At 34.6% G+C, this 22275-nt stretch overlaps 1 protein-coding gene across 1 annotated transcript in view; it reads left to right on the forward strand.

Annotated features, from left to right (window-relative positions):
* Positions 1-22275, forward strand: part of LOC136033196 (rhophilin-2-B-like) — a gene marked incomplete at its 5' end in the record, with an annotated part of 38285 nt that overhangs the window by 12009 nt on the left and 4001 nt on the right. The window contains 4 exon segments of the mRNA XM_065713906.1: positions 6098-6187; positions 7559-7742; positions 13766-13963; positions 18784-19010. Of these exon segments, the coding sequence (XP_065569978.1) occupies positions 6098-6187; positions 7559-7742; positions 13766-13963; positions 18784-19010 (699 nt within the window).

A 22275-nucleotide genomic window follows, 5' to 3' on the forward strand; every position in this document is an offset into this window, starting at 1 on the left:
GCCTATAATTTTAGGGTTGCCAATCGGGGCGGGGGCAATTGTGTCCCCTAGACTTAGCCAATAATATGGTTATTTTCATTAAAAATTGTCTTTTTTTGGTATTTTCATTGGAAAGAATCGAAAAATAACAAAATTGTCTACTAGATTTTGAAAAATACACCATGCTCCACCTCCCCCCCCCAAACAAACAAATATTATCGTGAAATGACACCCGTGCATAATACCCGATGTTTTTCATAGAATTCACTTGCATGTTGCCTTTTTACGTAATTAGTTCTCTTAGAATGGTGGCAAATCTCAATATGACTTCCCACATTTATGGATGGCGTGGGGGGGGGGTGTAATCGATTTGGCTTCTAAACATACCCAATAGATAATTGTATCAATCTCAATGGGTTATTGTCTATCAATCGTCGGAAAGAATTCATCCATATAACCGAGTGTCACGGAAGTAGTTTTCAAGTAAATTATATATTTGTAGCATTTATTGCATGTTTTTATTTCTGATTGACAAAAACCGTTGAACCTAAACGTCAACACATCATAAGGTTTATTATTTTCGACGTTCAAACGTTGATTGTTTTCTGCAATTTATCTTTAACACAGTATGCATACTCATGTATAAGGGATATTAAACAATTCTTTTGTTTCCACCACATAATTGGAAAATCACGACCCAGGGGTCCCGACACTACGCCACCTGATGTACATCTTAAAGCACCACATATCAAACAGTTCGTGGTAACGAACTGTAGTAAGGAGCGACCCGGCTCAATAGTAACCAAAACTCTAAAAAATGGAATTTTGATACCAATAGCTATATCAAAAGAATCGCATTTTAATGCTGGTTTTAAATATATAAGTTTCATCAAGTTTAGTCTTACCCATCAAAAGTTACGAGCCTGAGAAAATTTGCGTTATTTTAGAAAATAGGGGGAAACACCCCCTAAAAGTCATAGAATCTTAACGAAAATCACACCATCAGATTCAGCGTATCAGAGAACCCTATTGTAGAAGTTTCGAGCTCCTATCTACAAAAATGTGGAATTCTGCATTTTTTGCCAGAAGGCAGATCACGGATGCGTGTTTATTTGTTTATTTGTTTTTTTTTTTTTTTTTTTTTTTCCAGGGGTGATCGTATCGACCCAGTTGTCCTTGAATGTTGCAAGAGGGCTCATTCTAACGGAAATGAAAAGTTCTAGTGCCCTTTTTAAGTGACCAAAAAAATTGGAGGGCACCTAGGCCCCCTCCCACGCTAATTATTTTCCCAAAGTCAACGGATCAAAATTCTGAGATAGCCATTTTATTCAGCGTAGTCGAAAAACCTTATAGCTATGTCTTTGGGGACGACTTACTCCCCCACAGTCCCCGTGGGAGGGGCAACAAGTTACAAACTTTGACCTGTGCTTACATATAGTAATGGTTATTGGGAAGTATACAGGCGTTTTCAGGAGGATTTTTTTGGTTGGGGGGGGGGGTTGAGAAGAGTGGGATATGCTGGGGGAACTTTCCATTGAGAATTTGTCATGGGAGAAGAAAACTTCCATGAAGGGAGAGCAGGATTTACTAGCATTATTTAAAAAAAAATTAAAAAATAAATGTGAAAAAGCTTTTTCAGCTGGAAGTAAGGAACAGCAATAAAACTTAAAACAAACAGAAATTATTACCCATATAAGGGGCTCACCTCCTTATGATACCTAGCTCTTTACGCTAAAGTATTTTTAGTAATTTCAACTATTTATTCTACGGCTTTTGTGATTCAGGGGTCATTCTTAATGAATTGGGATAAAATTTAAGCTTTAGTGTAAAGAGCGAGGTACTGACGATGGGGCGAATCCCCTCATATATGTAATAAAAACATGAGAATACAAAATTTCTTTACGTAAGCTAATTTATAAGTTACGTAAATCTTTTACCAATAAAAAGATTCGTAAAAAATTAAAAGTTCTAGTTGCCTTTTTAATTAACCAAAAAATCGGAGGGCAACTAGGCTTCGCCCCCGCTCTTTTTTTCTCAAAATCATTCGATCAAAATTATGAGAAAGCCATTTAGCCCCCCAAAAAAATATGCAAATTTCGTTTTGATTATTCCTTTGTGGAGAGCCAAAATCAAAACATGCATTGATTCAAAAACGTTCAGAAATTAAATAAAAAAAAACGAGTTTTTTTAACTGAAAGTAAGGAGCGACATTAAAACTTAAAACGAACAGAAATTACTTCGTATATGAAAGAGGCTGCTTCCTCATCAATGCCCCGCTCTTTACGCTAAAGTTTTTTACTGTTTTAAAAAGAAGAATTGAGAGAAAGAGTCAAACTTTAGCGTAAAGAGCGGGGCGTTGATGAGGAAGCAGCCTCTTTCATATACGAAGTAATTTCTGTTCGTTTTAAGTTTTAATGTCGCTCCTTACTTTCAGTTAAAAAAACTCGTTTTTTTTTAATTAATTCGCACCAGGCGTGAAAAGCTTCTCCCACATATGGTGCCGCAATTTTTTTAAACGATTACCCCTTGACAGGCACGTACGCAGGAATTTTTTTTCGGGGGGGGGCAAAACCTTCGAAACAGCAGATATAAAGTAGTACTTTTTTATTTAGTAATGCAAAAAGCAGGTATATCGGAAAATGCAGATTAACTTTAATCTCTAGTATCGTAGCAGATGGGGGGGGGGAGAAGACTGAAGCCTCAAAAGTATTGGATTCTGTGGGGGGTAGTTCTTTTATTGCAAAAACGTAGATTTTAATGAAAAATTATATTTTCCAAAATTGATCCATTAAAAGCTGTACTTTATCCTGAAAGGGGGGGGGGGGGTAAACGCCCTAATATCAAGGATAATTCTATTTTGCTGTGGAAAGCAAACTCTCTTAAAAAAAAAATAACAGCACAATTGCTAATTACTTCAAAGAGGGTAAAAAGTTAGACAGAAAATGGGCTAATAATTGGGCAGTGACTTGACCGGATAATGGCACGCTGTAAAATCCCCCAAAAAAGGCTTCACACATGTATCTAGATTCTTAATAAATGTCCTACTTTTGCCAGAAATCCCAAGAAACCATGGGGAAATTAAACATTTCACAAAGTTTCGGGGGGGGCCCGAAGCCCCTCCCCCCTGCGTACGTGCCAGCCCCTTGATTATAAAATCCACTAATACGCCTTCTTTATAAGTTTTCTTTGATGTTTATTCTATGGTTAATTGGTTATAGCAACTCACATATAGATCTACCAAATTGGGTTCCATATGTCTTTGTTTTCATCACAATGAAACAGAGAGTCTACTTGTAAACAATCTTGCGACTCAAAAACTTTTTGTTTTTACTTTTTGCTGGTTTAAAGTTTTACACAGGAGGTTTTGAAATCGATCATTCTTTAAAAAGATGGTATCTGTCTCCCCAGAAATAAGAAACAATACGAAGAAACTTACAATAACTTACCACGAACTTACGATAAACTTACCAAATTACGTCATAGAGGCAAACCAGTGAAGTAAAAGCATCTTTTAAATCGACAATCAGCTCCTTTTTGGTTTAAACCCCTTCAAAAAGTGAGGTTCTGCCTATTACGAACCTTTTTTGTTGATGTTTTCCCTTATTTTAGAATATTGAATTCAGGCTGTCTCGGCAGTTGACTTATTCTAGAATATGATTTATCATAGAAAATAATAGTAAATCAGATTTGAATGTTTTTATTTTTAAACTGTTACTGTTAAACCCTAAGGTAATATCTTATATTTCCACACCTCTAAGATAGCACCCAGAAACGTTCCGAGGTGATCTCAAAGAGAGAATAAGCAGGGGAAAGTATGTTCAACTATAGTTCTTCATACCTACATTTTCCTGTGGATCCTCCCTCTCAAAACAGCTTTGAGAAATAATGGTTCTCAACTCTTTCTTTTATACCAACAACATACCTAGCGGTCAGTTTAAAGGAGTCAGAGACCTGGTTAAATTTAAAACAATTTTTTTGGTAATACCTGAGAAGTCCTAGGTAGTATTGTAAACTTTTGAATGCAATCTAGGTACTAAAAATGCTATGTATTTAAATGTAATTGAGGTCAAGATGTCTTTGTAGAACACTGGGCTCTAGGATTCTAAGTAGAACGCTAAGGTTTGTAGAATTTATGATGTTTGTCTTCTGTAAAGAAAAGTAGGATATTGGGTTTATTACCAAAAAGGTAAAATATTTCAAAGGGCCAAAGTTCTAGCAAAATATAGACAAACATGTTTCTCAGGGTCAAGTTCTAAAGACCTTAAGAACCATTCATAAGTGGATGGATATTCAGTTTCTATTCGTGAATGAAACAAGATCATTTCCTGAATGGAACAGGATCAGTCCCTGAATGGTATATTCAGTTTCTCTTTAGACTTAATTGAGTCAAGTTATGTTGTACCTCCTCCAACGAGAACCCTAAGCTCTGAACGATTCGGTTACTTGCTTGCCATTACTAGATACTTATTAAAGTAAACTCACGACATCACCAAAAGGTTTACAGTAAATAGTTGTCAACTGCTTTTGTGGCACTACTCAGACCACTCATAGACACGGAACAAATTACTCATCATCATTACCATCGTTTTATAAATAAATTATCACAAATAACTGGCCAGAGCCCAGAAAAAGACAGGGTAAAAATCAAGAAAAACGAAAAAGAAACAACAAAAATAAAAAGATATTTTGACAACTACTAGTAAGGGACAAACAGAAATAACTGAAGATGGGAAGACTTCTGGCATTCAGTAGAAAACTCACGAATGCGCTCCTCAATAAACCCAACCGGGTTTACCAGTTGTTACTTTCTTTGCAGAAAAGGGTCACTTGTCCAAGTTGGAAGTTCTATTAAATCCTTCGCCAATTTAAAATAAGAATCAATTAAAATAAAGCAATTTAAATTCGCTTTCTCTTGAAAATACCAAACAGGAGCAAGGGTAAGTAAGTGAGGAATTGTTAGGCTATTATATAATTGAGAACGGTGATTGAAGGTAGTTTCAAATTGATTTGAACCTACTTTATTAACGATGTTATAAACGTAACTAGGGAGAGGCTCGCCATCCTGCAATCCCCCTCCCTGAAATCCCAAATGTTCGCTAATGTAGGGCACTTTTTATGTAAGTTATAAAATAAAAAGTGTTTTTTTGTCATTAGAATCTCCAGAAGAAAAAAACTGTGTCCATGTCAGAAGGAGATAGCTATTTTTTGTGCGCTATATTTATTATTTAATAATTTCTTATTTAAATGATTCATTGTAAAGTTAAAATAATATTTTTTCAAATAACTATTAATTTGACTGACTTATTTGACAAAATAAATTAGAAGCTGCTTGAGCGTTAAACCACGAAATATTCGTATATTCGTAATGCGGCAATTCGTAGTTGTTGCGACAAAAGTTCGGCTGGGGTAGTTTGTTTTTTAAACAGATTGATGACTTAATATAGGTTTTGTTTATGCAATTAAAAATGAACCACAAATTCACTTCGAATGCCAAAACCGCAAAATATTATGTTTCTAATTTTAATTTTCTTAAAGGAGTTAACGAACTTAAATATAGTATGTGCTTTCTCGTATTAATATCTCCAGAACCTTGCCCATAACCCAGCAATAAAATTATTTTTTTAAGTTAGACTAAGGCCTATGACTTTATGTTCAGAAAATGGTATGTGAACATGGGCATACGCATTAGACGATGAAAAAAAGATATAAACAAAGATAAACAAATGTTTAGATGGACCAAATCATGTTGAGTCACACCTTTTGGCCTAATTTGATGACTGTTCAACCCATCACTTAAATCAGTTGATAACCAACAACAATTGTCAGCTATTTTTCCAACAGCTCAACTTACATTTTGTTGCAGGTTGTGGTCAGAAACGCCAAAAATTATTTGTCAGATCTTTTTGTCTAAGGCTTTTGGTGAGGTCTCTCTCTAGTAGACTAATATAGCTTCTGGGAGGAGGTTGGCCCCCACTTTTTTTTCTTTTGTGCAGGTTAGAATATACTTTTATCGTTTATTTGTATATAAATTGTCATATTATCTGTCTTTTTTCGGTGTTGGTTAATTTTAATAATACTTTGGTAATAATTTGGCCATAAACTTGGTAATTTTTTACAGGTATCCGACAGTTATGACAGAGTGAGTCAAGCTTTTGACGTGGATTTAATTAAAGAATATGTCCCTGCACCTTGGCTGACCCTTGTTCGGGTAAGTTCTTTATTCGCTACATTCAGGTGCCACTACGACCATTGCCGCTGCAAGCTTTCTTCAGCCTGAAAGTTTGGCAAACTGATAAATCAGGTCGCTTTAGCAATTTAACATTTGTTTAATGCGAATTAAATATAATATTTCAATTAGTAATTTAATAATTAAAAACTGCAAGAGCCATTGACTATAGAGCGTTGCTAAGCAAAATTTGAAATTTCAAAACAAGTCTGATTACAAGCTATCTTTTCGATTTCAAGTAAAAACCGTAATTGGATCCAACGAAAGTCACTCTAAAAAAAGACCGATTTTACGGTTAGAGGAATTTCTAATTAATTCGATGATAAGACGGACCAGATTAGTATACGAATAAGAAAAGAATTCACAGAGAGTTCAAAAAAAGCACAAATGAAACTACTGAACATTTTGATGAAAAAATATCTTTTGTTATTAGCCCAATTTGAAATAAAATAGAAAACGAGAAAATGTACAATTAATGTTTTATGTTTCGTGGTTTCACTGGGAAGTGGTGAATAACTACAAAAAATAACTAGGGGGAAGTGTCCCCCTCCACTCATACATGACACCCCTTTATGCAAGTACTTCCAAATTCCCTCGTTAAGAAAGAAACGTTAAAAGGCATTACTTAGGTTGAGTTCCAATCAAACAAATTAATTTTATTCGGTCATTTAGTTAATTCAATAAAAGTCTTAAGAATGTATTCAAGTATTAAGTTAAACATAGAAATTCAAATACAAAGTCAAACATAGTTTCCTCTCAAAGAGTCGGGAGCAACCCTTTAGATTTGTAATTTAGTTCTTTGCGTAAGCGAAAGTTTATTAATCAGTACACAGTCAACTGTATAGCATTAGTATTAGGGGTTGGGTTAAGCCCAGGCATGGGAAAAGTTCCCTTACATATAAAATATTTTTATATGTAAAAATGGTATTTCAGACAAAATCTACCAACAACTTTCACAGGGCATGAAAACTGCCAAGTAGCATTGGTACTATGCTACCCCACCTTTGCACTTCGGGTTAAGCCTTTTATCTCAATATCTATATTTGGTCAGAAACTTGCAAAGAAGAGGAGTTTCGGGCCCATGCCCCTCCCCTCCAGAATATTCAGATGTTTATAATTGGTCCTTTTTTTTATGTAATTTGGTTGTTTTTCACTTTTGTTTTATTTATTTTTTTGTTTTATACTTTTGTTTTAAAAAGTATTTCTTCTGCTAAAAAGTGTTCCTTTGTAAATTATAAAAGACCTACATTTTATGATCACATTTTATATTAAAATGATCACATTTGATCACACTGATCACACTTTTATGATCACACAATGATCACATCACCAAATGATCACATTTTATATTAGGTCAAAAGTGAACACTACCGCGCCCTTGCCCACAGTCAAACTGGAAAAACCCTTCTTCTATATAAGGGTGAACTGGGACCACTGGTGAAAGAAACATTGGGCTATATGTATGCAGGAAGTCCAACTGAATTCACAACTGTTGATATCCGAATACCAAAGAATTTTGAGGAAAAAAGAATTTTAGGTAAGTTGTGCTATTGGTTAATTAACAAGTATTTCTAATCCTCGTTGCAAGAGACAAAAGGTCAAAGGAGGAAGGGACAACGAAAAGGCAAAAGAGTAAAATGAGAACCACTTAATGAACATTCCTAGGAACAAAGAATTTCTGAAAAAAAAAAGAACTAAACAAGACCAAATTTAAAAATAAAAAAACTAAAAATACTTGGGAGTCACTGAAAGGTGGTATGCTGGCCCAGGTCACTTGTAGGCTTTTTTTTAATGAAAACCTTTTTTATTTATGGATACATGTTTTAGCTTTCAGTATCACAGCACCGGTCTTTTCTAATTATTTTTCTTATCCTGATAAAAGAAATTGAATCTTACTGTCGTGATTTTCCTCTTCATTAAAAACAGAAAACAATAATTACTAATAAAATTAATCCATATTTTCATAAAGTATAAGCTCTCTTCATTTCCATGGCTATAAACGACACAACTGTACTATTATAAACCTCATATTCTGACAACTAGTTCTCCGAGTAGGAATTCCGAGGGTTGGAGGCCTTGTGCCATGACGAATCCTTAGGGGGAGCTAGGGGTTTTGAACCCGAATCCTCCGAAATATTTGTCTGACTCGTTAAAACGTATTAACACATTTAAGATTTCTTTTTGAAGTTTTTTGTACCCCCCCCCCCAAAAAAAAAATACTACCCCTCCTGAACAGCAATCCCAAATACGCCCTTGCCCTAACACATAAATGTTCCCAAAGATAAACCTGGGTCTTGACAGGAGACGGATTTCGCTTTGATTGGCAAATTTCTTTTCGCTCAATAAAAGGAGTCTTAATGTAGGCAAATATTTGGTTCGTTTTTTGGGGGGATAAAAGTTGAAAAAAGTACCTGATTTTGGTCGGTAATTTTATGCCTGAAATAAAAGCTTCTTAATGTATTGGTAAAAATATAATATTAAAAAACTGGGTTCTGACAGAAGTCAAATTTTGTATTGACAGGATAATTTTGTTTTGACAGGCAGATTCCACGTTTTTCGAAAAAAATAGTTATTAAAATTTTTAAAAATATTTACGAAAACTACCATATTTTACCGAACAAGATTTAAATTGAACGTTTTCGCTTGATGGTTTTAGGGTATTAAAAAGTAGAGTTGTGACAAAGAGTCAAACTTTAGCGTGAAGAGCAAGGTGATGAAGAGGGGACAACTCCTTTACTATACGGAATAATTTCTGTTCGTTTTAAGTTTTAATGTCGCTCCTTACTGACCCAGAAGACGGGTGCAGTTCGAGGGCATCATAAATGCCACTCCTTCCATTTCAACGAGTCAAAATTTACCGTAGCTTTTAAATCTATTAATATACGAGGTATCAAAATAGTCTCTAAAATATATTCTCTGGTACACAGTGAAGGTCCGGTTTTTTACTCTTGTCGTAAATGCAGAATAGATGGAATGTGGAAGTACGACTTTGGTGAATTTAAAAGTGGATAATCGTCCTTTGGCAGGTGTATCTGATCGGTTGGAAGGTCACAACGCTGTTTTTTTCTTTGAGCGTTATGACCGTCGTATCAGAGGTGGAGTTGATTAAAACATATCTTCTGGAGGAAGTAATAGATTTTTACCTGATTAGATACCATATAAAATAGAAAAATAGAATGTGGCAGCCAGGGCCTTATCCAGGATTTATGTCCGGGGGAGGTTTATTTTCGGGGGAGGGGACGTTTACAAGAAAACTTAAAATAGAGTATCAAAATTATCAGAGAAATATTTGGGAGGGAGGGTCAAAGCCTCCAGCCCCCCCGGATGCGGCTTTGGTGGAAGCAGTTAAACAGCTACCAAGTACCCCGTGGTGCTTTTGGGGGAATATATGTTTCAGTTTTTAAATTAGAGATGCAGCATAATTTTTTTCCAGATCTAGAGGGATTATAACCCCCATTCCCCAATTAGTGCACCCTGTAGTCATCTAACAAAGATATTCAGAAATAAGTAGTATGTCCCTATCAGTGGAATAGGACCAACACAAAACTCTAAAATTCTTAGGGGAACGAATATGCATGAAAAGAAGCACGAAAGCAAAGAAGAAAAAAAAAGAAAAAAAAGCAAAAAAAGCAAAAAAAAGCAAAAAAAGCAAAAAAAAAAGCAAAGAAAGCAAAAATATATCATATGCTGCTTGCAAGTGTTGCGATTATCACTGTTATAGCTTAGTTAATTGACGAAACATGAAATAATGAACGATTCAGAATTAAAATCTGATCCGAAAAATATATGTAACTCGATTTACTATTTTGGTCATTGTCCCTGTTTCACTGATGGGACGATATGTGGTAGTATAACTAGCAATCAAAGGGTAGGTTATAGTGTGTTAAATCGCCTTCTGGTACTGTTTTTTCGACCTCCCTCATTCTGTTCTACCCGCAAATAATCGAGAAACTGTGATCTCAAACTGCGTTTTCTTATCATCTAACCCAGCTGCAAAGGAAAAAACTTGGGATTCATCCTTCCCTAAGGGTTGGGCCATAGGTGTTGAGCCGGGTTTCACCAGGGGGACTTCCACTACAGATCAGACCAGAATTCTAGTTCTTATGGAGGGATGAGTCACGCCTAAGCAGAGCCGTTCCTAGGGTTGGTGCTACCCAGGATAAGATTAATTACAGCACCCCCTCCCCAATTATAAGCCAGTTGCCACAACTCAAATATAAGGATATATAATATGAGCTAATATAAGTGGACAGAGTGAAAAAATTGAATCAAAGTGGGCAATTCCCAAGCTGCGGTAATCCCAAGCAACGGTGTCTGGTGCAACTACCCTGATCCCCCCTGGAAACTGTAATGCAACTAGAATACGCTCGAGAGGGGTCATAGCCCCTGTACTCTTAGCGTCTGGGAGGTCCTGCTAGTTAGTATGTATGTTTTATTTTTATTTTTGTGGAACACAAATAAAGGTATAACCAAAACAAAGCCCTGGTCTTCTGCTTATCGCTGCATTGTTCATTAAGTCTTTTTCAAAACAATATTTAGATAAAACATCAATGGAATTTTAAACATACACAACTCTGATTCTTGGCGAGGAAGGGGAGGCTAAATAATTTTCCTAAGAAGTAGGGGAAAACATTAAAAGATACATTTTCAGGCCGCGATTTTCATCTGGGAAGAAGACCCTCCGCCCCCTGTATTCGTGTATGAGGGAAACGCTCTAGAAAAAAAAATTACAAATAACAGTTTGTGTTAAAACCGAATCCAGCATAAAAGGCTGTATCTAGAGGGGGGATTGAGCGTGACAAAAATGAATATCAACAAATTTAATGCATTTTTCAAGTTTTTTGTAACCCCCCCCCCCCCAAAAAAAAAAAGAAAATTCCCCCCATGAACAAAAAATCCTGTTTAAGGCCTTGCCAACATGAAGGTTTTTTTTATTCTAAATATAAAAGGTTAAATTCTTGTTTTCAAAGATGCGTCCGTTGCAAACCAGCTCAACCCAAATGGATTACGTTCAAATTCAAAGCGATTGGTTGGTGTCTCGGCCGGGGATATACGCAAAATAAATATGGACCCATGCAATCCAATTATTGTTTATCCCTTTCCGTTATCATTGGAAATAGGGGGATATTTTAAGTACCTTTCTAGTGAAGGATGAGTTTTGTTTGATTACAAGAATGCCACTTCCGATGATTAAAATTTTTTATGTATTGGGGTACGTTGTTCGAAAAACTAATCTGTATTCATAGATGACCGTTTGTGACAGGCACGTAAGCAATATTTTTAATGGAGGACACTGAAAAAGTATTAAATATGTAAATTATTATAAAATGTAGGATACTAAGGAAGAAATAATAAAACAAATTTTTACGGGGTTACGGGGTCCTTACTTTAGTGAGCAAAGAGCTATGGGTGAGTCACTTTCACTGTAAACTTTGAGTTTATCGTCTGAGAACTGTGTACAATAGTCTAAAATACGTAGAGGTAAAACGAGTAACAGACAGGGTTGCCACCCGATGAAAAAAATCACTAGATTTTAGTATTTTTTGTTAATAATTTTCTTCGACAATCTAGTGATTTTGGTACTGATTTAGTGGTTTATTTTCTTTAGGCAATATAACAAATCACTAGAAATAGTGTTAAATCACTAGGGGTGCAACCCCTAGTTTCGAGTATAGTTTCTAGTAGGGGTGCAACCATACGTAAAAACACACATAGAAAAACCCACCGTATTAAATTACCTTGAAACCCATCACATAAATGTTCTATTGCTGACGGTCGCATAAAATCCGGTGAGATTAGTCGCCCAATAAAAAAATCAAAAATGTCACGAATCTACAGACCAGCACCTTCAAAAACCATCTCCTCCTTCAGCTACTAAAATCACCACACAAGTTAACAGGGGTCCTATAAAAGCAGCCCTACGTCCGAGTTGAGTGTGCCAACTCACGAAAACGCAGGGGAGGATTATTTTTTACTGCATTTTTTAAATGTAAATACCAAAAAGGTATTTTCTACCCGTCTGTACTAACAGATGGGGGTTTTCAGGTTTTCAAGTCTGTTGCAACATTCTCCCAACAGATGGGTCTTCATCAGAGGCGGTTTCAGAGGGGGCAAAGGGTGTTACATGCCCCGGGCGCAGAAATTTTAGGGGCACAAAATTTCAAATAAATAATCTAACGCTTATAACCAGTTTGCAATTCTTATATATATATTTTTTTTAATAAAACAAAGTAGAGGGCACAGCTGGCATCAAGGGAAAGGAAATTGAATCCAGAATTTTCGTTTTTCCTATATCTTCATCACCATTACTTGAAAATAAAAGTATTTAGACTGAATTTAATTGAGTTTTTCTTTTTAGGATTAATTGTGTGATACGGAGGTAAAGGGCTCTTTGCAAATGTAAGAGTCGCCTGTCAAATATTATTAGCAACTGCAGTGTTGGTAGCCAGAATGAGCAGTTGTTTAGGAAACTTACATAGATATCAACGTACCTCAGATCGACTATGGGCCAGGAGCGACTAAATGATTTAGCGTTAATAAGCATAGAACGCGAAGAATTAGAAGCAATCATTTGGGTTGAGGCAATTAATAATTTTGCCAGGGCTAAAATAAAAAAAAAGCCAGATTTAAGTAAACGCAAAATTTAGTTAATAAATGAACGTCTTGTTAATAAATGAAATTTTTGTTAAAATATGGCATGAAAATTTTCGAGGCATGGTGGGGTTAATCAAGATATTGCCCCAGGATAAGAGAGGACAGAACGACAGCTGGCCATCATGGATAAACTCCTTAGGGGGGCCACTCCAAATGGAGGTGCAGCGGCTAATAAAGCTATTCTTCAATTACTCACTGTCTATAGGTAATCTGACTGAACCGTATTTTGGCGTGTTTGTCCCATTCTCCCGATCTCAACGACATTTTAAAACATTTAGTCATGAAAAGCCTCTGAAGCACGCAAAGAAAGTCTAAGATTGCAAAGGATGTGGTACGAGCTGTGGCACCGCAAAAATAAAAATAATCCCTTCATTTTTAAAGCACTGTATCGTTTTCCTTGAAACCCAGTGAAGATTTCGAGTTATTTTTAGCCGTTTAACCGCAAAATGGTTCGTGTTTTATATGTGTTTATTTCCCTTTGGGGGGGGGGGGAAGGTTGAGCTTGGACTCAGAAACGCCCTTACTGGGTTAGGTATTGAAGGGATATTAACCAAAAAGTTTTAAACTAATATTATGATTCTTTTTTAAAGCACTAGCATATTTGCGGAAAGCCTCAGAAACACAAGAGGAAATCCAAAGATTGCAGAGGATGTGGCACGAGCTGTGGCACCACGAAAAACAATAATCTTTCATTTCTAAACCATTATATCGTTTTCTATGAAAGTCAATGAAGATTTTAAGTTATTATTAGCCCTTTAACTGCAAAACGAATTTTATTTTAATATTTGTTTATTTTTCTTGGGGGGGGGGGCTGAGCTAGGACTCAGAAACATCCTTTCCTGGGTAAGGTCTAGAAGGGATATTAATCAAAAAATTTAAGAACTAAAATCAAGATTCTTTTTACAGCACTAGCACATTTGCGGAAAGCCTCGGAAACACACGAGGAAAGCCAAAGATTACAGCGGATGTGCCGCGAGCTGAGGAGGCGAGAACAACTTGCTTTGATCCTTCGGAATGTTTACCTTGAAGCTATGGACACTTTAGCGGATGCCCAAGAAGTAGCAGAACCTTTAGATATTGACCTAGACCCACCATCAATTATGCGTAAGGGCTATATTATTTGAATTTTAAATTTATTTGCTCCTATTAAATTTCTTGTAGCCAAATTTAGGACGGTGTCAATAATACTATAAATTAGATAGTTTTGTTAATAAGAACCTCCTCTCCCTCGTGCTTTATGTTCATGGTTGAGGAAATATAAATGTACTGTAATTTAAATCCTTGATTTATGTCAAAAGAGGGATGGCTTTTATCAAGTTCATCCTTAATCATCTAAGACCAAAGTTATATTACTTCTTCAGCACAGCAAGTGAGTTAGGCCAGAATTCTGGCCGTATTTTGCGACCGAACTATGGATCACATAATAAATTATAAGTTCATAAATTTTTTGCCTATTTTCTGAATTTTGCATTTGATCAAGTCCTATTTGTGATCAGATCTTGAATCCAGAGTTTTATCCGTTTTTTTTGGGGGGAGGGGGGTACAAAAACACTTTAAAAAATGCGTCAAAAGTATTTATATTTATTCTTGTTACGCTTTTATGAGTCAAAAACAAATTTTGGGGGAGGAGGGAGGTTGTTTGATCCCTCTGACCCCCTGGATACGGCCTTGCTTGAATCCCACAATTTTTTACACTTTCCGTGTATTTTTCAGCTGTTTTTACGTTGTTTTTTTTTTTTTTTTTTTAGCTGCGCCAACCTAAAAAAATTCATAATACTCAGTTGCTCTGTTTAGTTAAAATTAATACAGCATAAAATATCTCAAGTTTTTGAGTCCCCTTATTATGTTTCCAAAAATGAGGCCGGGATCCTACCACTGCAATGGTAGTCGAATTTTATAATAAAGAAGCTAAAGTTCTGGACGAGTGACTATATATGCTGAGGGGTTAAAGTTTTATATCTTTGAAAGTAGTTGAATTGGAAGAATAAAACTTTCAGAGCGAAATCAAAGCCTAAACTAAGACCTAAAAAGGGATTGTAAAATCCTTTTTTCCTGAAGGTGTCAGCTCTCTCCGTATTTCTAAGACTTTGGACCTGTCTTACCTCCGGAAAAATTGTCCTTTTCTTTAGTTTTGGTTTGAGTCTTTTCTTTGACTTCATTTCTTCTTTCTTTATTTCTTTCTATCTTCACTATTTCATTCAATCTTCAAATCTTCTTGTTTAAATTTAAGACACGTCTTTATAATTTGCTTAAAATCCATATCATAATTTTTAGCAAGGAGGTATTTTTAAGCTCCATTACATTCAAATTTTGCAGAAAGGTAACACTAGGGAATTAAAGCTCTTCTGAAAGAAAAATGCTAATAAAATAAAAGTAAATGTCAACATAATAAATAAAGATGTTAACAAAATAAATAAAATCCCTTTTTTGCGTTCTTTTTCATGGAATAGTAGCTATTGTCGAACATATACTACTACCACTATTAATAACAACTCACTGCATTACCAAACCGCCTGAGGCCAACACAACTTCGGAGGCTTTCCTTCTATCCCAATCTTTTCAAAGCCTCCCTCTTTAGACCGTTCCGAAAAGTTCAAACTTCTATTAAATTCTTCCTTCGATCTTTTCCCACCCCGTTCGAGGGCGACCCGCTTTTCCTTTAGCCCTAGATGGTCGGCCAAAAGACTATATTTGGCAATCTGTCATCCTTCATTTGCAGAATGTGTCTTAGCCATTTCAACCTTTATCTCATTATAGCCCTAGAAAGCATGATTGAACCATATTTTTTTGTACTGCTCATTATTTGAAATACGGTCAGTCATTCGGCAATCAAAAGAATCTGTATACCGTTTCTCTGGAAAATATCTAAAAAATCCTCCTCCGCCTCTGGAGTGCCCAAGTTTCAGAACCATACGTGATCACTGTCATCGTTGTATCTTCCAATATTCTAATCCTGGTTTGCGCAGTTTTCTTCTTTCTATTTGATTTCATGCTCTCCCATACCCTTTGCCATGTTTTTTAGAGTGAAGTCCGTTAAAATGATTTGTATATATAGGGATGGAACGCAACCCTGCTAACTCCTATCTCATTGCAAAACCAGCTGCTAACCTCATTTCCTACATTAACAGCATTAATGTTATTGTCATACATAGCACTAATCGCTGTAATGTATTTATCTGGTATACCATATATGTATAGGACCTTCAGTAAAGCTCTTCTACAGATTGAACGCTTACTCATGATCTATAAAACTGAGGATTAAAGGGATCTAAGGACTTAGGCATTCCTCATTATTAATATAAGGGTGAAAACTTGGACGACACATGCTTTTCTCTTTCTAAAGTTTGAAACAAAAGCGTTTTTGGCCAGAAAGGTTAATACCAAGAACTGGGATTAGATAAACAATATTTCTGATTTTACAGGGGCAGATACAGAATTAATGTTTGGACTGGGCCCCTTCGAGGGTTGCACTCCTGACCTCCTGAGGTGCCCCTAAAACAGCCCTGGATCCACCTGTGCTGGTGTTTTAGCAGTAATAAACGGAGAAGAATACTGTATAAAATAAAGGTAGTCTTCTGGGTCTGAAACCAAAAAAATGATTTTCAGATGTGTTCCTATTTAAACTTGCTTGGGTCTGTCATGACAAAAATATCTAGGTAATGCTTAAAAGTTGCTGCAAAGCATCCAGTTCTTGAGTCTAGAAATCTGTGTCTAGGCTTTCATATTCTACCAATTAGGTTGCCTCTTTTACAATATATACGTCATTGGTGCTTTAAGTGTGGTTTTCACATATATGCCTTGCTGAACTTCCATACTTAAGTAAGAGTATGGGTGGAAATGCTTGTCCAGGCATGGAATGCTGCTTCCAGCTCTGGTGAAGTTCCTGTCTTTGTGCTATCCAAAATTCCATAATGGGTTACTTTTCAATATACTACTACTACTACTACTAATAACTCACTGCAGCACCAATCCGCCTGAGGCCAACAGAGCTACGCACGCTCCTCCTCCAACCTAATCTATTTAAAGCCTCCCTCTTTATATTCTCCCAAGAAGTTCCCGTTTCCTTTAAATCTTTATTTATGACATCCTTCCAACCCAGACAAGGACGACCTGCTTTCCGTGTAGCCCCAGATGGTTGGCCAAAAAGGACAATCTTCGGTAATCTGTCATCCTTCATCCATAGAACGTGGCCTTGCCATCTCAACCTCTCTTTCATTATAGCCCCAGGAAGCGGGATTGAACCACACTTTTCGTACAACCAACTGTTTGAAATACGGTCAGTCACCCGGGTACCCAGAACAATCCGTAGGCAATTTCTTTGGAAAACATCTAGTAAATTTTCATCTGCTTTTCGGAGTGCCCATGCTTCAGAGACATATTTGACCACTGTCATCACTGTAGCTTCCAATATTCTAATCTTGGTTTGTAGACTTATCTTTCTATTCTTCCAAACTTTTTTTGACTGTGAAAAAACACCCTGAGCTTTAGCTATTCTACTTTTAACATCTTTACTGCTCCCACCATCTTTACTAATAATACTACCAAGGTAACTGAAGCTCCCAACCTGATCAATCTTTTCGTTACCTAATGTTACTTGTTCATCTTCACTTATTCCTAGCCTTAGTGACTTAGTCTTCTTAACATTAATTTTCAAGCCTATTTTAGCACCCTGAACTCGTAAAACCTCTAAAAATTCATTCATTTTGCTCACACTTTCATCTAATATGCTTAAATCATCAGCATAATCCAAGTCCAGGAGCGTCCTTCCTCCCCATTTGATTCCATGGTCTCCAATTGCCTTTCCTGTGCTCCTTAAGACGAAGTCCATCAAAATGATCCATATAAAGGGGGATAGAACACAACCCTGCTTAACTCCTGATTTAATACAAAACCAGTTGCTAACCTCATTTCCTACCTTAACCGCAGCAGTATTATTCTCGTACATAGCGCAAATCACTTTAATGTATTTTTCTGGTATACCATATAACGATACGACCTTTGTTAACGCTGTTCTATCAACAGAATCGAAAGCTTGCTCATAATCCATAAAACTAAGGACCAAAGGTGTTTGACAACGAAGGGACTTCTCAATTATTAACCTAAGAGTGAAAACATGGTCGACACATCCTCTACCTTTTCTAAAACCGCATTGTTCTTCCCTTAAAACTTTGTCTACAGCATGTCTCAGTCTAAAAAGTATCATATTACTCAGTAATTTGCTACCTACAGAGACCAGACTAATGCCTCGATAATTACGACACTCAGTCTTGTCACCTTTCTTGTACAGTGGTTTAATTAAGGTTTTACTAAAATCATTGGGTACTTCCCCTTTTTCAAAAATCATGTTCATAATTTTTTCAATATAAAAGCTACAAATTCTTTGAAGTGCCAAAGCTGTAACTCCATCTGATAAAGACCTATGCCCAAATATTTTTTTTAATGAGTATGTTTTCCCGAGAAAAAGCAAGAAAAAGTGTCTAGTAATAGTAAGAAATTGGGAATACTTTCACAATTTTTTGAAATATATCTCAAATATGGCTGAGAATACCTCATCCCCCCCAAAAAAAACCAGTATTTATAACAGCTTTATGCAAAACCAGCTAACAGCATATGAAAATATTTATATACTAAATATAAATACTCCGAGCATAGAGAGTGTAATAGCGAGGGGCCCCATGCATAAGGTTATTTAGAAAGACCCAACTCTCGAAAACATTATGTCTTCAAAAAGGGACTTGTTTCATCCCCCCTTCCTATGAAACGTATGCTACTCCCTCATTAAATCTTCGGTGCGAGAAGATTGGACCTCTGTGCATATTAGGAAACAGAGCTTGTAACGATGAAAAACCAAATATCATAAACTTTAGACTGCTCCACAGCTGTAACTGAATTAAACTATATTTTCAAATGAATTTTTCTTTCAGCTGCCACAAAATTTCAACTAACCCTGGCGCCACCTGACTTTGCTCAATACCCAGTGTCTGACCTGTTTCGGCGACTGGGACCTGTTTCGCTTTTCTCTGCCAGACATCGATGGTCAAAGCCAAAACTTTGCAAACTGAATAAGTTGTCGGATCAAGGTTTTGGTTTTAGTGTTAAGGGAGAAGGCCCCGTAGTCATTGCCGGGGTCGATGGGGGATCCCTAGCCGACGTGAGTAGTATTTATATCTATAATCAGGATCATGATTATTTTTTATTTTATTTTAGTATAGCTATATCGCTGAAATTTAGTATGATATATGTTACGCTAAGTTAAGTCATATAATATTGATATTTAGTTTACATTTTTTACACCTAAATATTTTTTAGATTATGGTTGTATTTGAATTATTTCTTCTTCTGTTTTACTATAGTTATATCATTTGAATCTAGCATAATTTATGTTAGACTAAGTTACATTTCGTAACATTTACGTTGACTTTACATATTATACGTGTAGATATTTTTTTTGATTATTGTTGTATTTTAATTATGTTTTTTTTCTGTTTTAATATAGCTATATCACTTAAATTTAGCATAATTTACATTTTACCAAGTTAAATTATATAATATTTAAGTTTAATGTACATGTTTCACATGGAAAAATTTTTCAGGTGCTATCATAGTCGTATTTATTTTGCTAAACTAAATTTTTAATTAATAATTTGTTGTTATTTATTTACTATTTTACTATTTCAGCTACCAGTATCTTTTATTTCATACTATTTCTTCAACAAGACTGGGGCTAAGATTTCTTAATTAGAAAGATTTCTAAAACATAGATATGAGTCTTTGTCTTATTTTATACTAGCTGCTGGTGTGGCGCTTCGCGCCCCCCAATCCCCCCCGCGCATAAGTCGTTACGTGCCGTATTAATTACGCGCCATTGTAGTTGTGTCCCTGTGTCCCACCTGTGAATATAGATATATATATATATATATATATATATATATATATATATATATATATATATATATATATATATATATATATATATATATATATATATATATATATATATATATATATATATATATATATATATATATACTAGCTGTTGGGGTGGCGCTTCGCGCCACCCCAACACCTAGTTGGTGGGGGCGCTTCGCGCCCCCCCCCAAGCCCCCCCGCGCGCGTAAGTCGTTACGCGCCATAATAGTTACGCGCCATTGTAGTTGTGTCCCTATGTCCCACCTGTGAATATAGATAGATATATATATATATATATATATATATATATATATATATATATATATATATATATATATATATATATATATATATATATATATATATATATATATATATATATATATATATATATATATATATATATATATATATATATGGTTTTAACTACGTAAAACTTGCGAATATACAACATTCTTTGCTGTCCCATTGTCTTTGCATATAAATAGATTGTCAGGTTTACCGACTCTTGAACATGCAACATATAATGGTCCATGGGAAAACAATCTGTATTCAGATCTATACCTCATGATTCTAATGATTGCCCTTGAGCTTTGTTGATGGTGATTGCTAATCGACCATTCCCTGTCCCGGTGTCCCGGTCGTCATTTACATCCCCCTGTTTCCCCCGGTGTCCCTGTTGTAGTTGTGTCCCTGTGTCCCGGTCGTCATTTATATTCCCTGTGTCCCGGTCGTCATTTGTATCCCGGTGTCCCGGTCTGTATATACATTCGTTTTTTAGTTTTGTTTTTCTCCTTTATTTTTTTCCTTTTTTTTTCTTTTTTAGCTTATTTAGATTTTTAGATTTTTTAGTTTTTTTATTAGTTTTTAGTTTTTTTTTCTTTTTAGTTTTTTTGTCCCGGTCGTCATTTATATCCCCCTGTTTCTCCCGGTGTCCCCGTTGTAGTTGTGTCCCTGTGTCCCGGTCGTCATTTATATTCCCTGTGTCCCGGTCGTCATTTGTATCCCGGTGTACCGGTCTGTATATACATTCGTTTTTTAGTTTTGTTTTTCTCCTTTATTTTTTTCCTTTTTTTTTCTTTTTTAGTTTATTTAGATTTTTAGATTTTTTAGTTTTTTTATTAGTTTTTAGTTTTTTTTTCTTTTTAGTTTTTTTGTAGTTTTTACCTTCTTTTTAGTTTTGTTAATTTTTTTTTTTACTTAGTTTTTTTTTAGTTTTTTAGATGAAAATTTTTTTTAGTTTTTTCCTTTTTTTCTTTTTAGTTTTTTATTGGTTTTTACCTTTATGTTAGCTTATTTTTCAGTTTTTTCCTTTTTTTTTAGTTTTTTTTTATTTTTTATTTTTTTTAGTTTTTTACCTTTTTTTAGTTTTTTTAGTTTTTTTAGTTTTTTAGCTTTTTTACTTTTTTTATTAGTTTTTAGTTTTTTTGTAGTTTTTGCCTTTTTTTAGTTTTTTCAGTTTTTTTTTTAGTTTTTTATTGGTTTTTACCTTTATTTTAGCTTATTTTTCAGTTTTTTCCTTTTTTTTAGTTTTTTTTAGTTTTTAGTTTTTTTAGTTTTTTACCTTTTTTTAGTTTTTTTAGTTTTTTTAGTTTTTTAGCTTTTTTATTTTTTTATTAGTTTTTAGTTTTTTTTGTAGTTTTTGCCTTTTTTTTAGTTTTTTTAGTTTTTTAGCTTTTTTATTAGTTTTTAGTTTTTTTTGTAGTTTTTGCCTTTTTTTAGTTTTTTTAGTTTTTTAGCTTTTTTATTTTTTTTATTAGTTTTTAGTTTTTTTTGTAGTTTTTGCCTTTTTTTAGTTTTTTCAGTTTTGACGTCACCTGATCCAGTTTTTTCAGGTGACGTCACCTGATCCACGATCCACAGATCCACAGACAACTTATTTTTATATATATAGATAGTTTTTTTTTTTTACTTATGTCCTGATCGTCATTTATACTCCCTGTGTCCCGGTGCTTTGTTGATTGCTAATCGAACATTCCTTTTGTCCTGGTCGCTTTCTCTTTGAGTTTCGTCATTTATTTTTTTCTTTTTTAGTTCTTTTAGTTTTTACCTTTTTTAGTTTTTTTTAGTTTTTTAGATGAAAATTTTTTTTAGTTTTTTCCTTTTTTTTCTTTTTAGTTTTTTATTGGTTTTTACCTTTATTTTAGCTTATTTTTCAGTTTTTTCCTTTTTTTTAGTTTTTTTTAATTTTTTATTTTTTTTAGTTTTTTATTTTTTTTTAGTTTTTTTAGTTTTTTAGCTTTTTTACTTTTTTTATTAGTTTTTAGTTTTTTTTTGTAGTTTTTGCCTTTTTTTAGTTTTTTCAGTTTTTTTTTTAGTTTTTTATTGGTTTTTACCTTTATTTTAGCTTATTTTTCAGTTTTTTCCTTTTTTTTTAGTTTTTTTTAGTTTTTAGTTTTTTTTAGTTTTTTACCTTTTTTTAGTTTTTTTAGTTTTTTTAGTTTTTTAGCTTTTTTATTTTTTTTATTAGTTTTTAGTTTTTTTTGTAGTTTTTGCCTTTTTTTAGT

This window comes from Artemia franciscana, chromosome 11 (genome assembly GCF_032884065.1).
Source record: "Artemia franciscana chromosome 11, ASM3288406v1, whole genome shotgun sequence".
Classification (NCBI taxonomy): Eukaryota; Metazoa; Arthropoda; class Branchiopoda; order Anostraca; family Artemiidae; genus Artemia; species Artemia franciscana.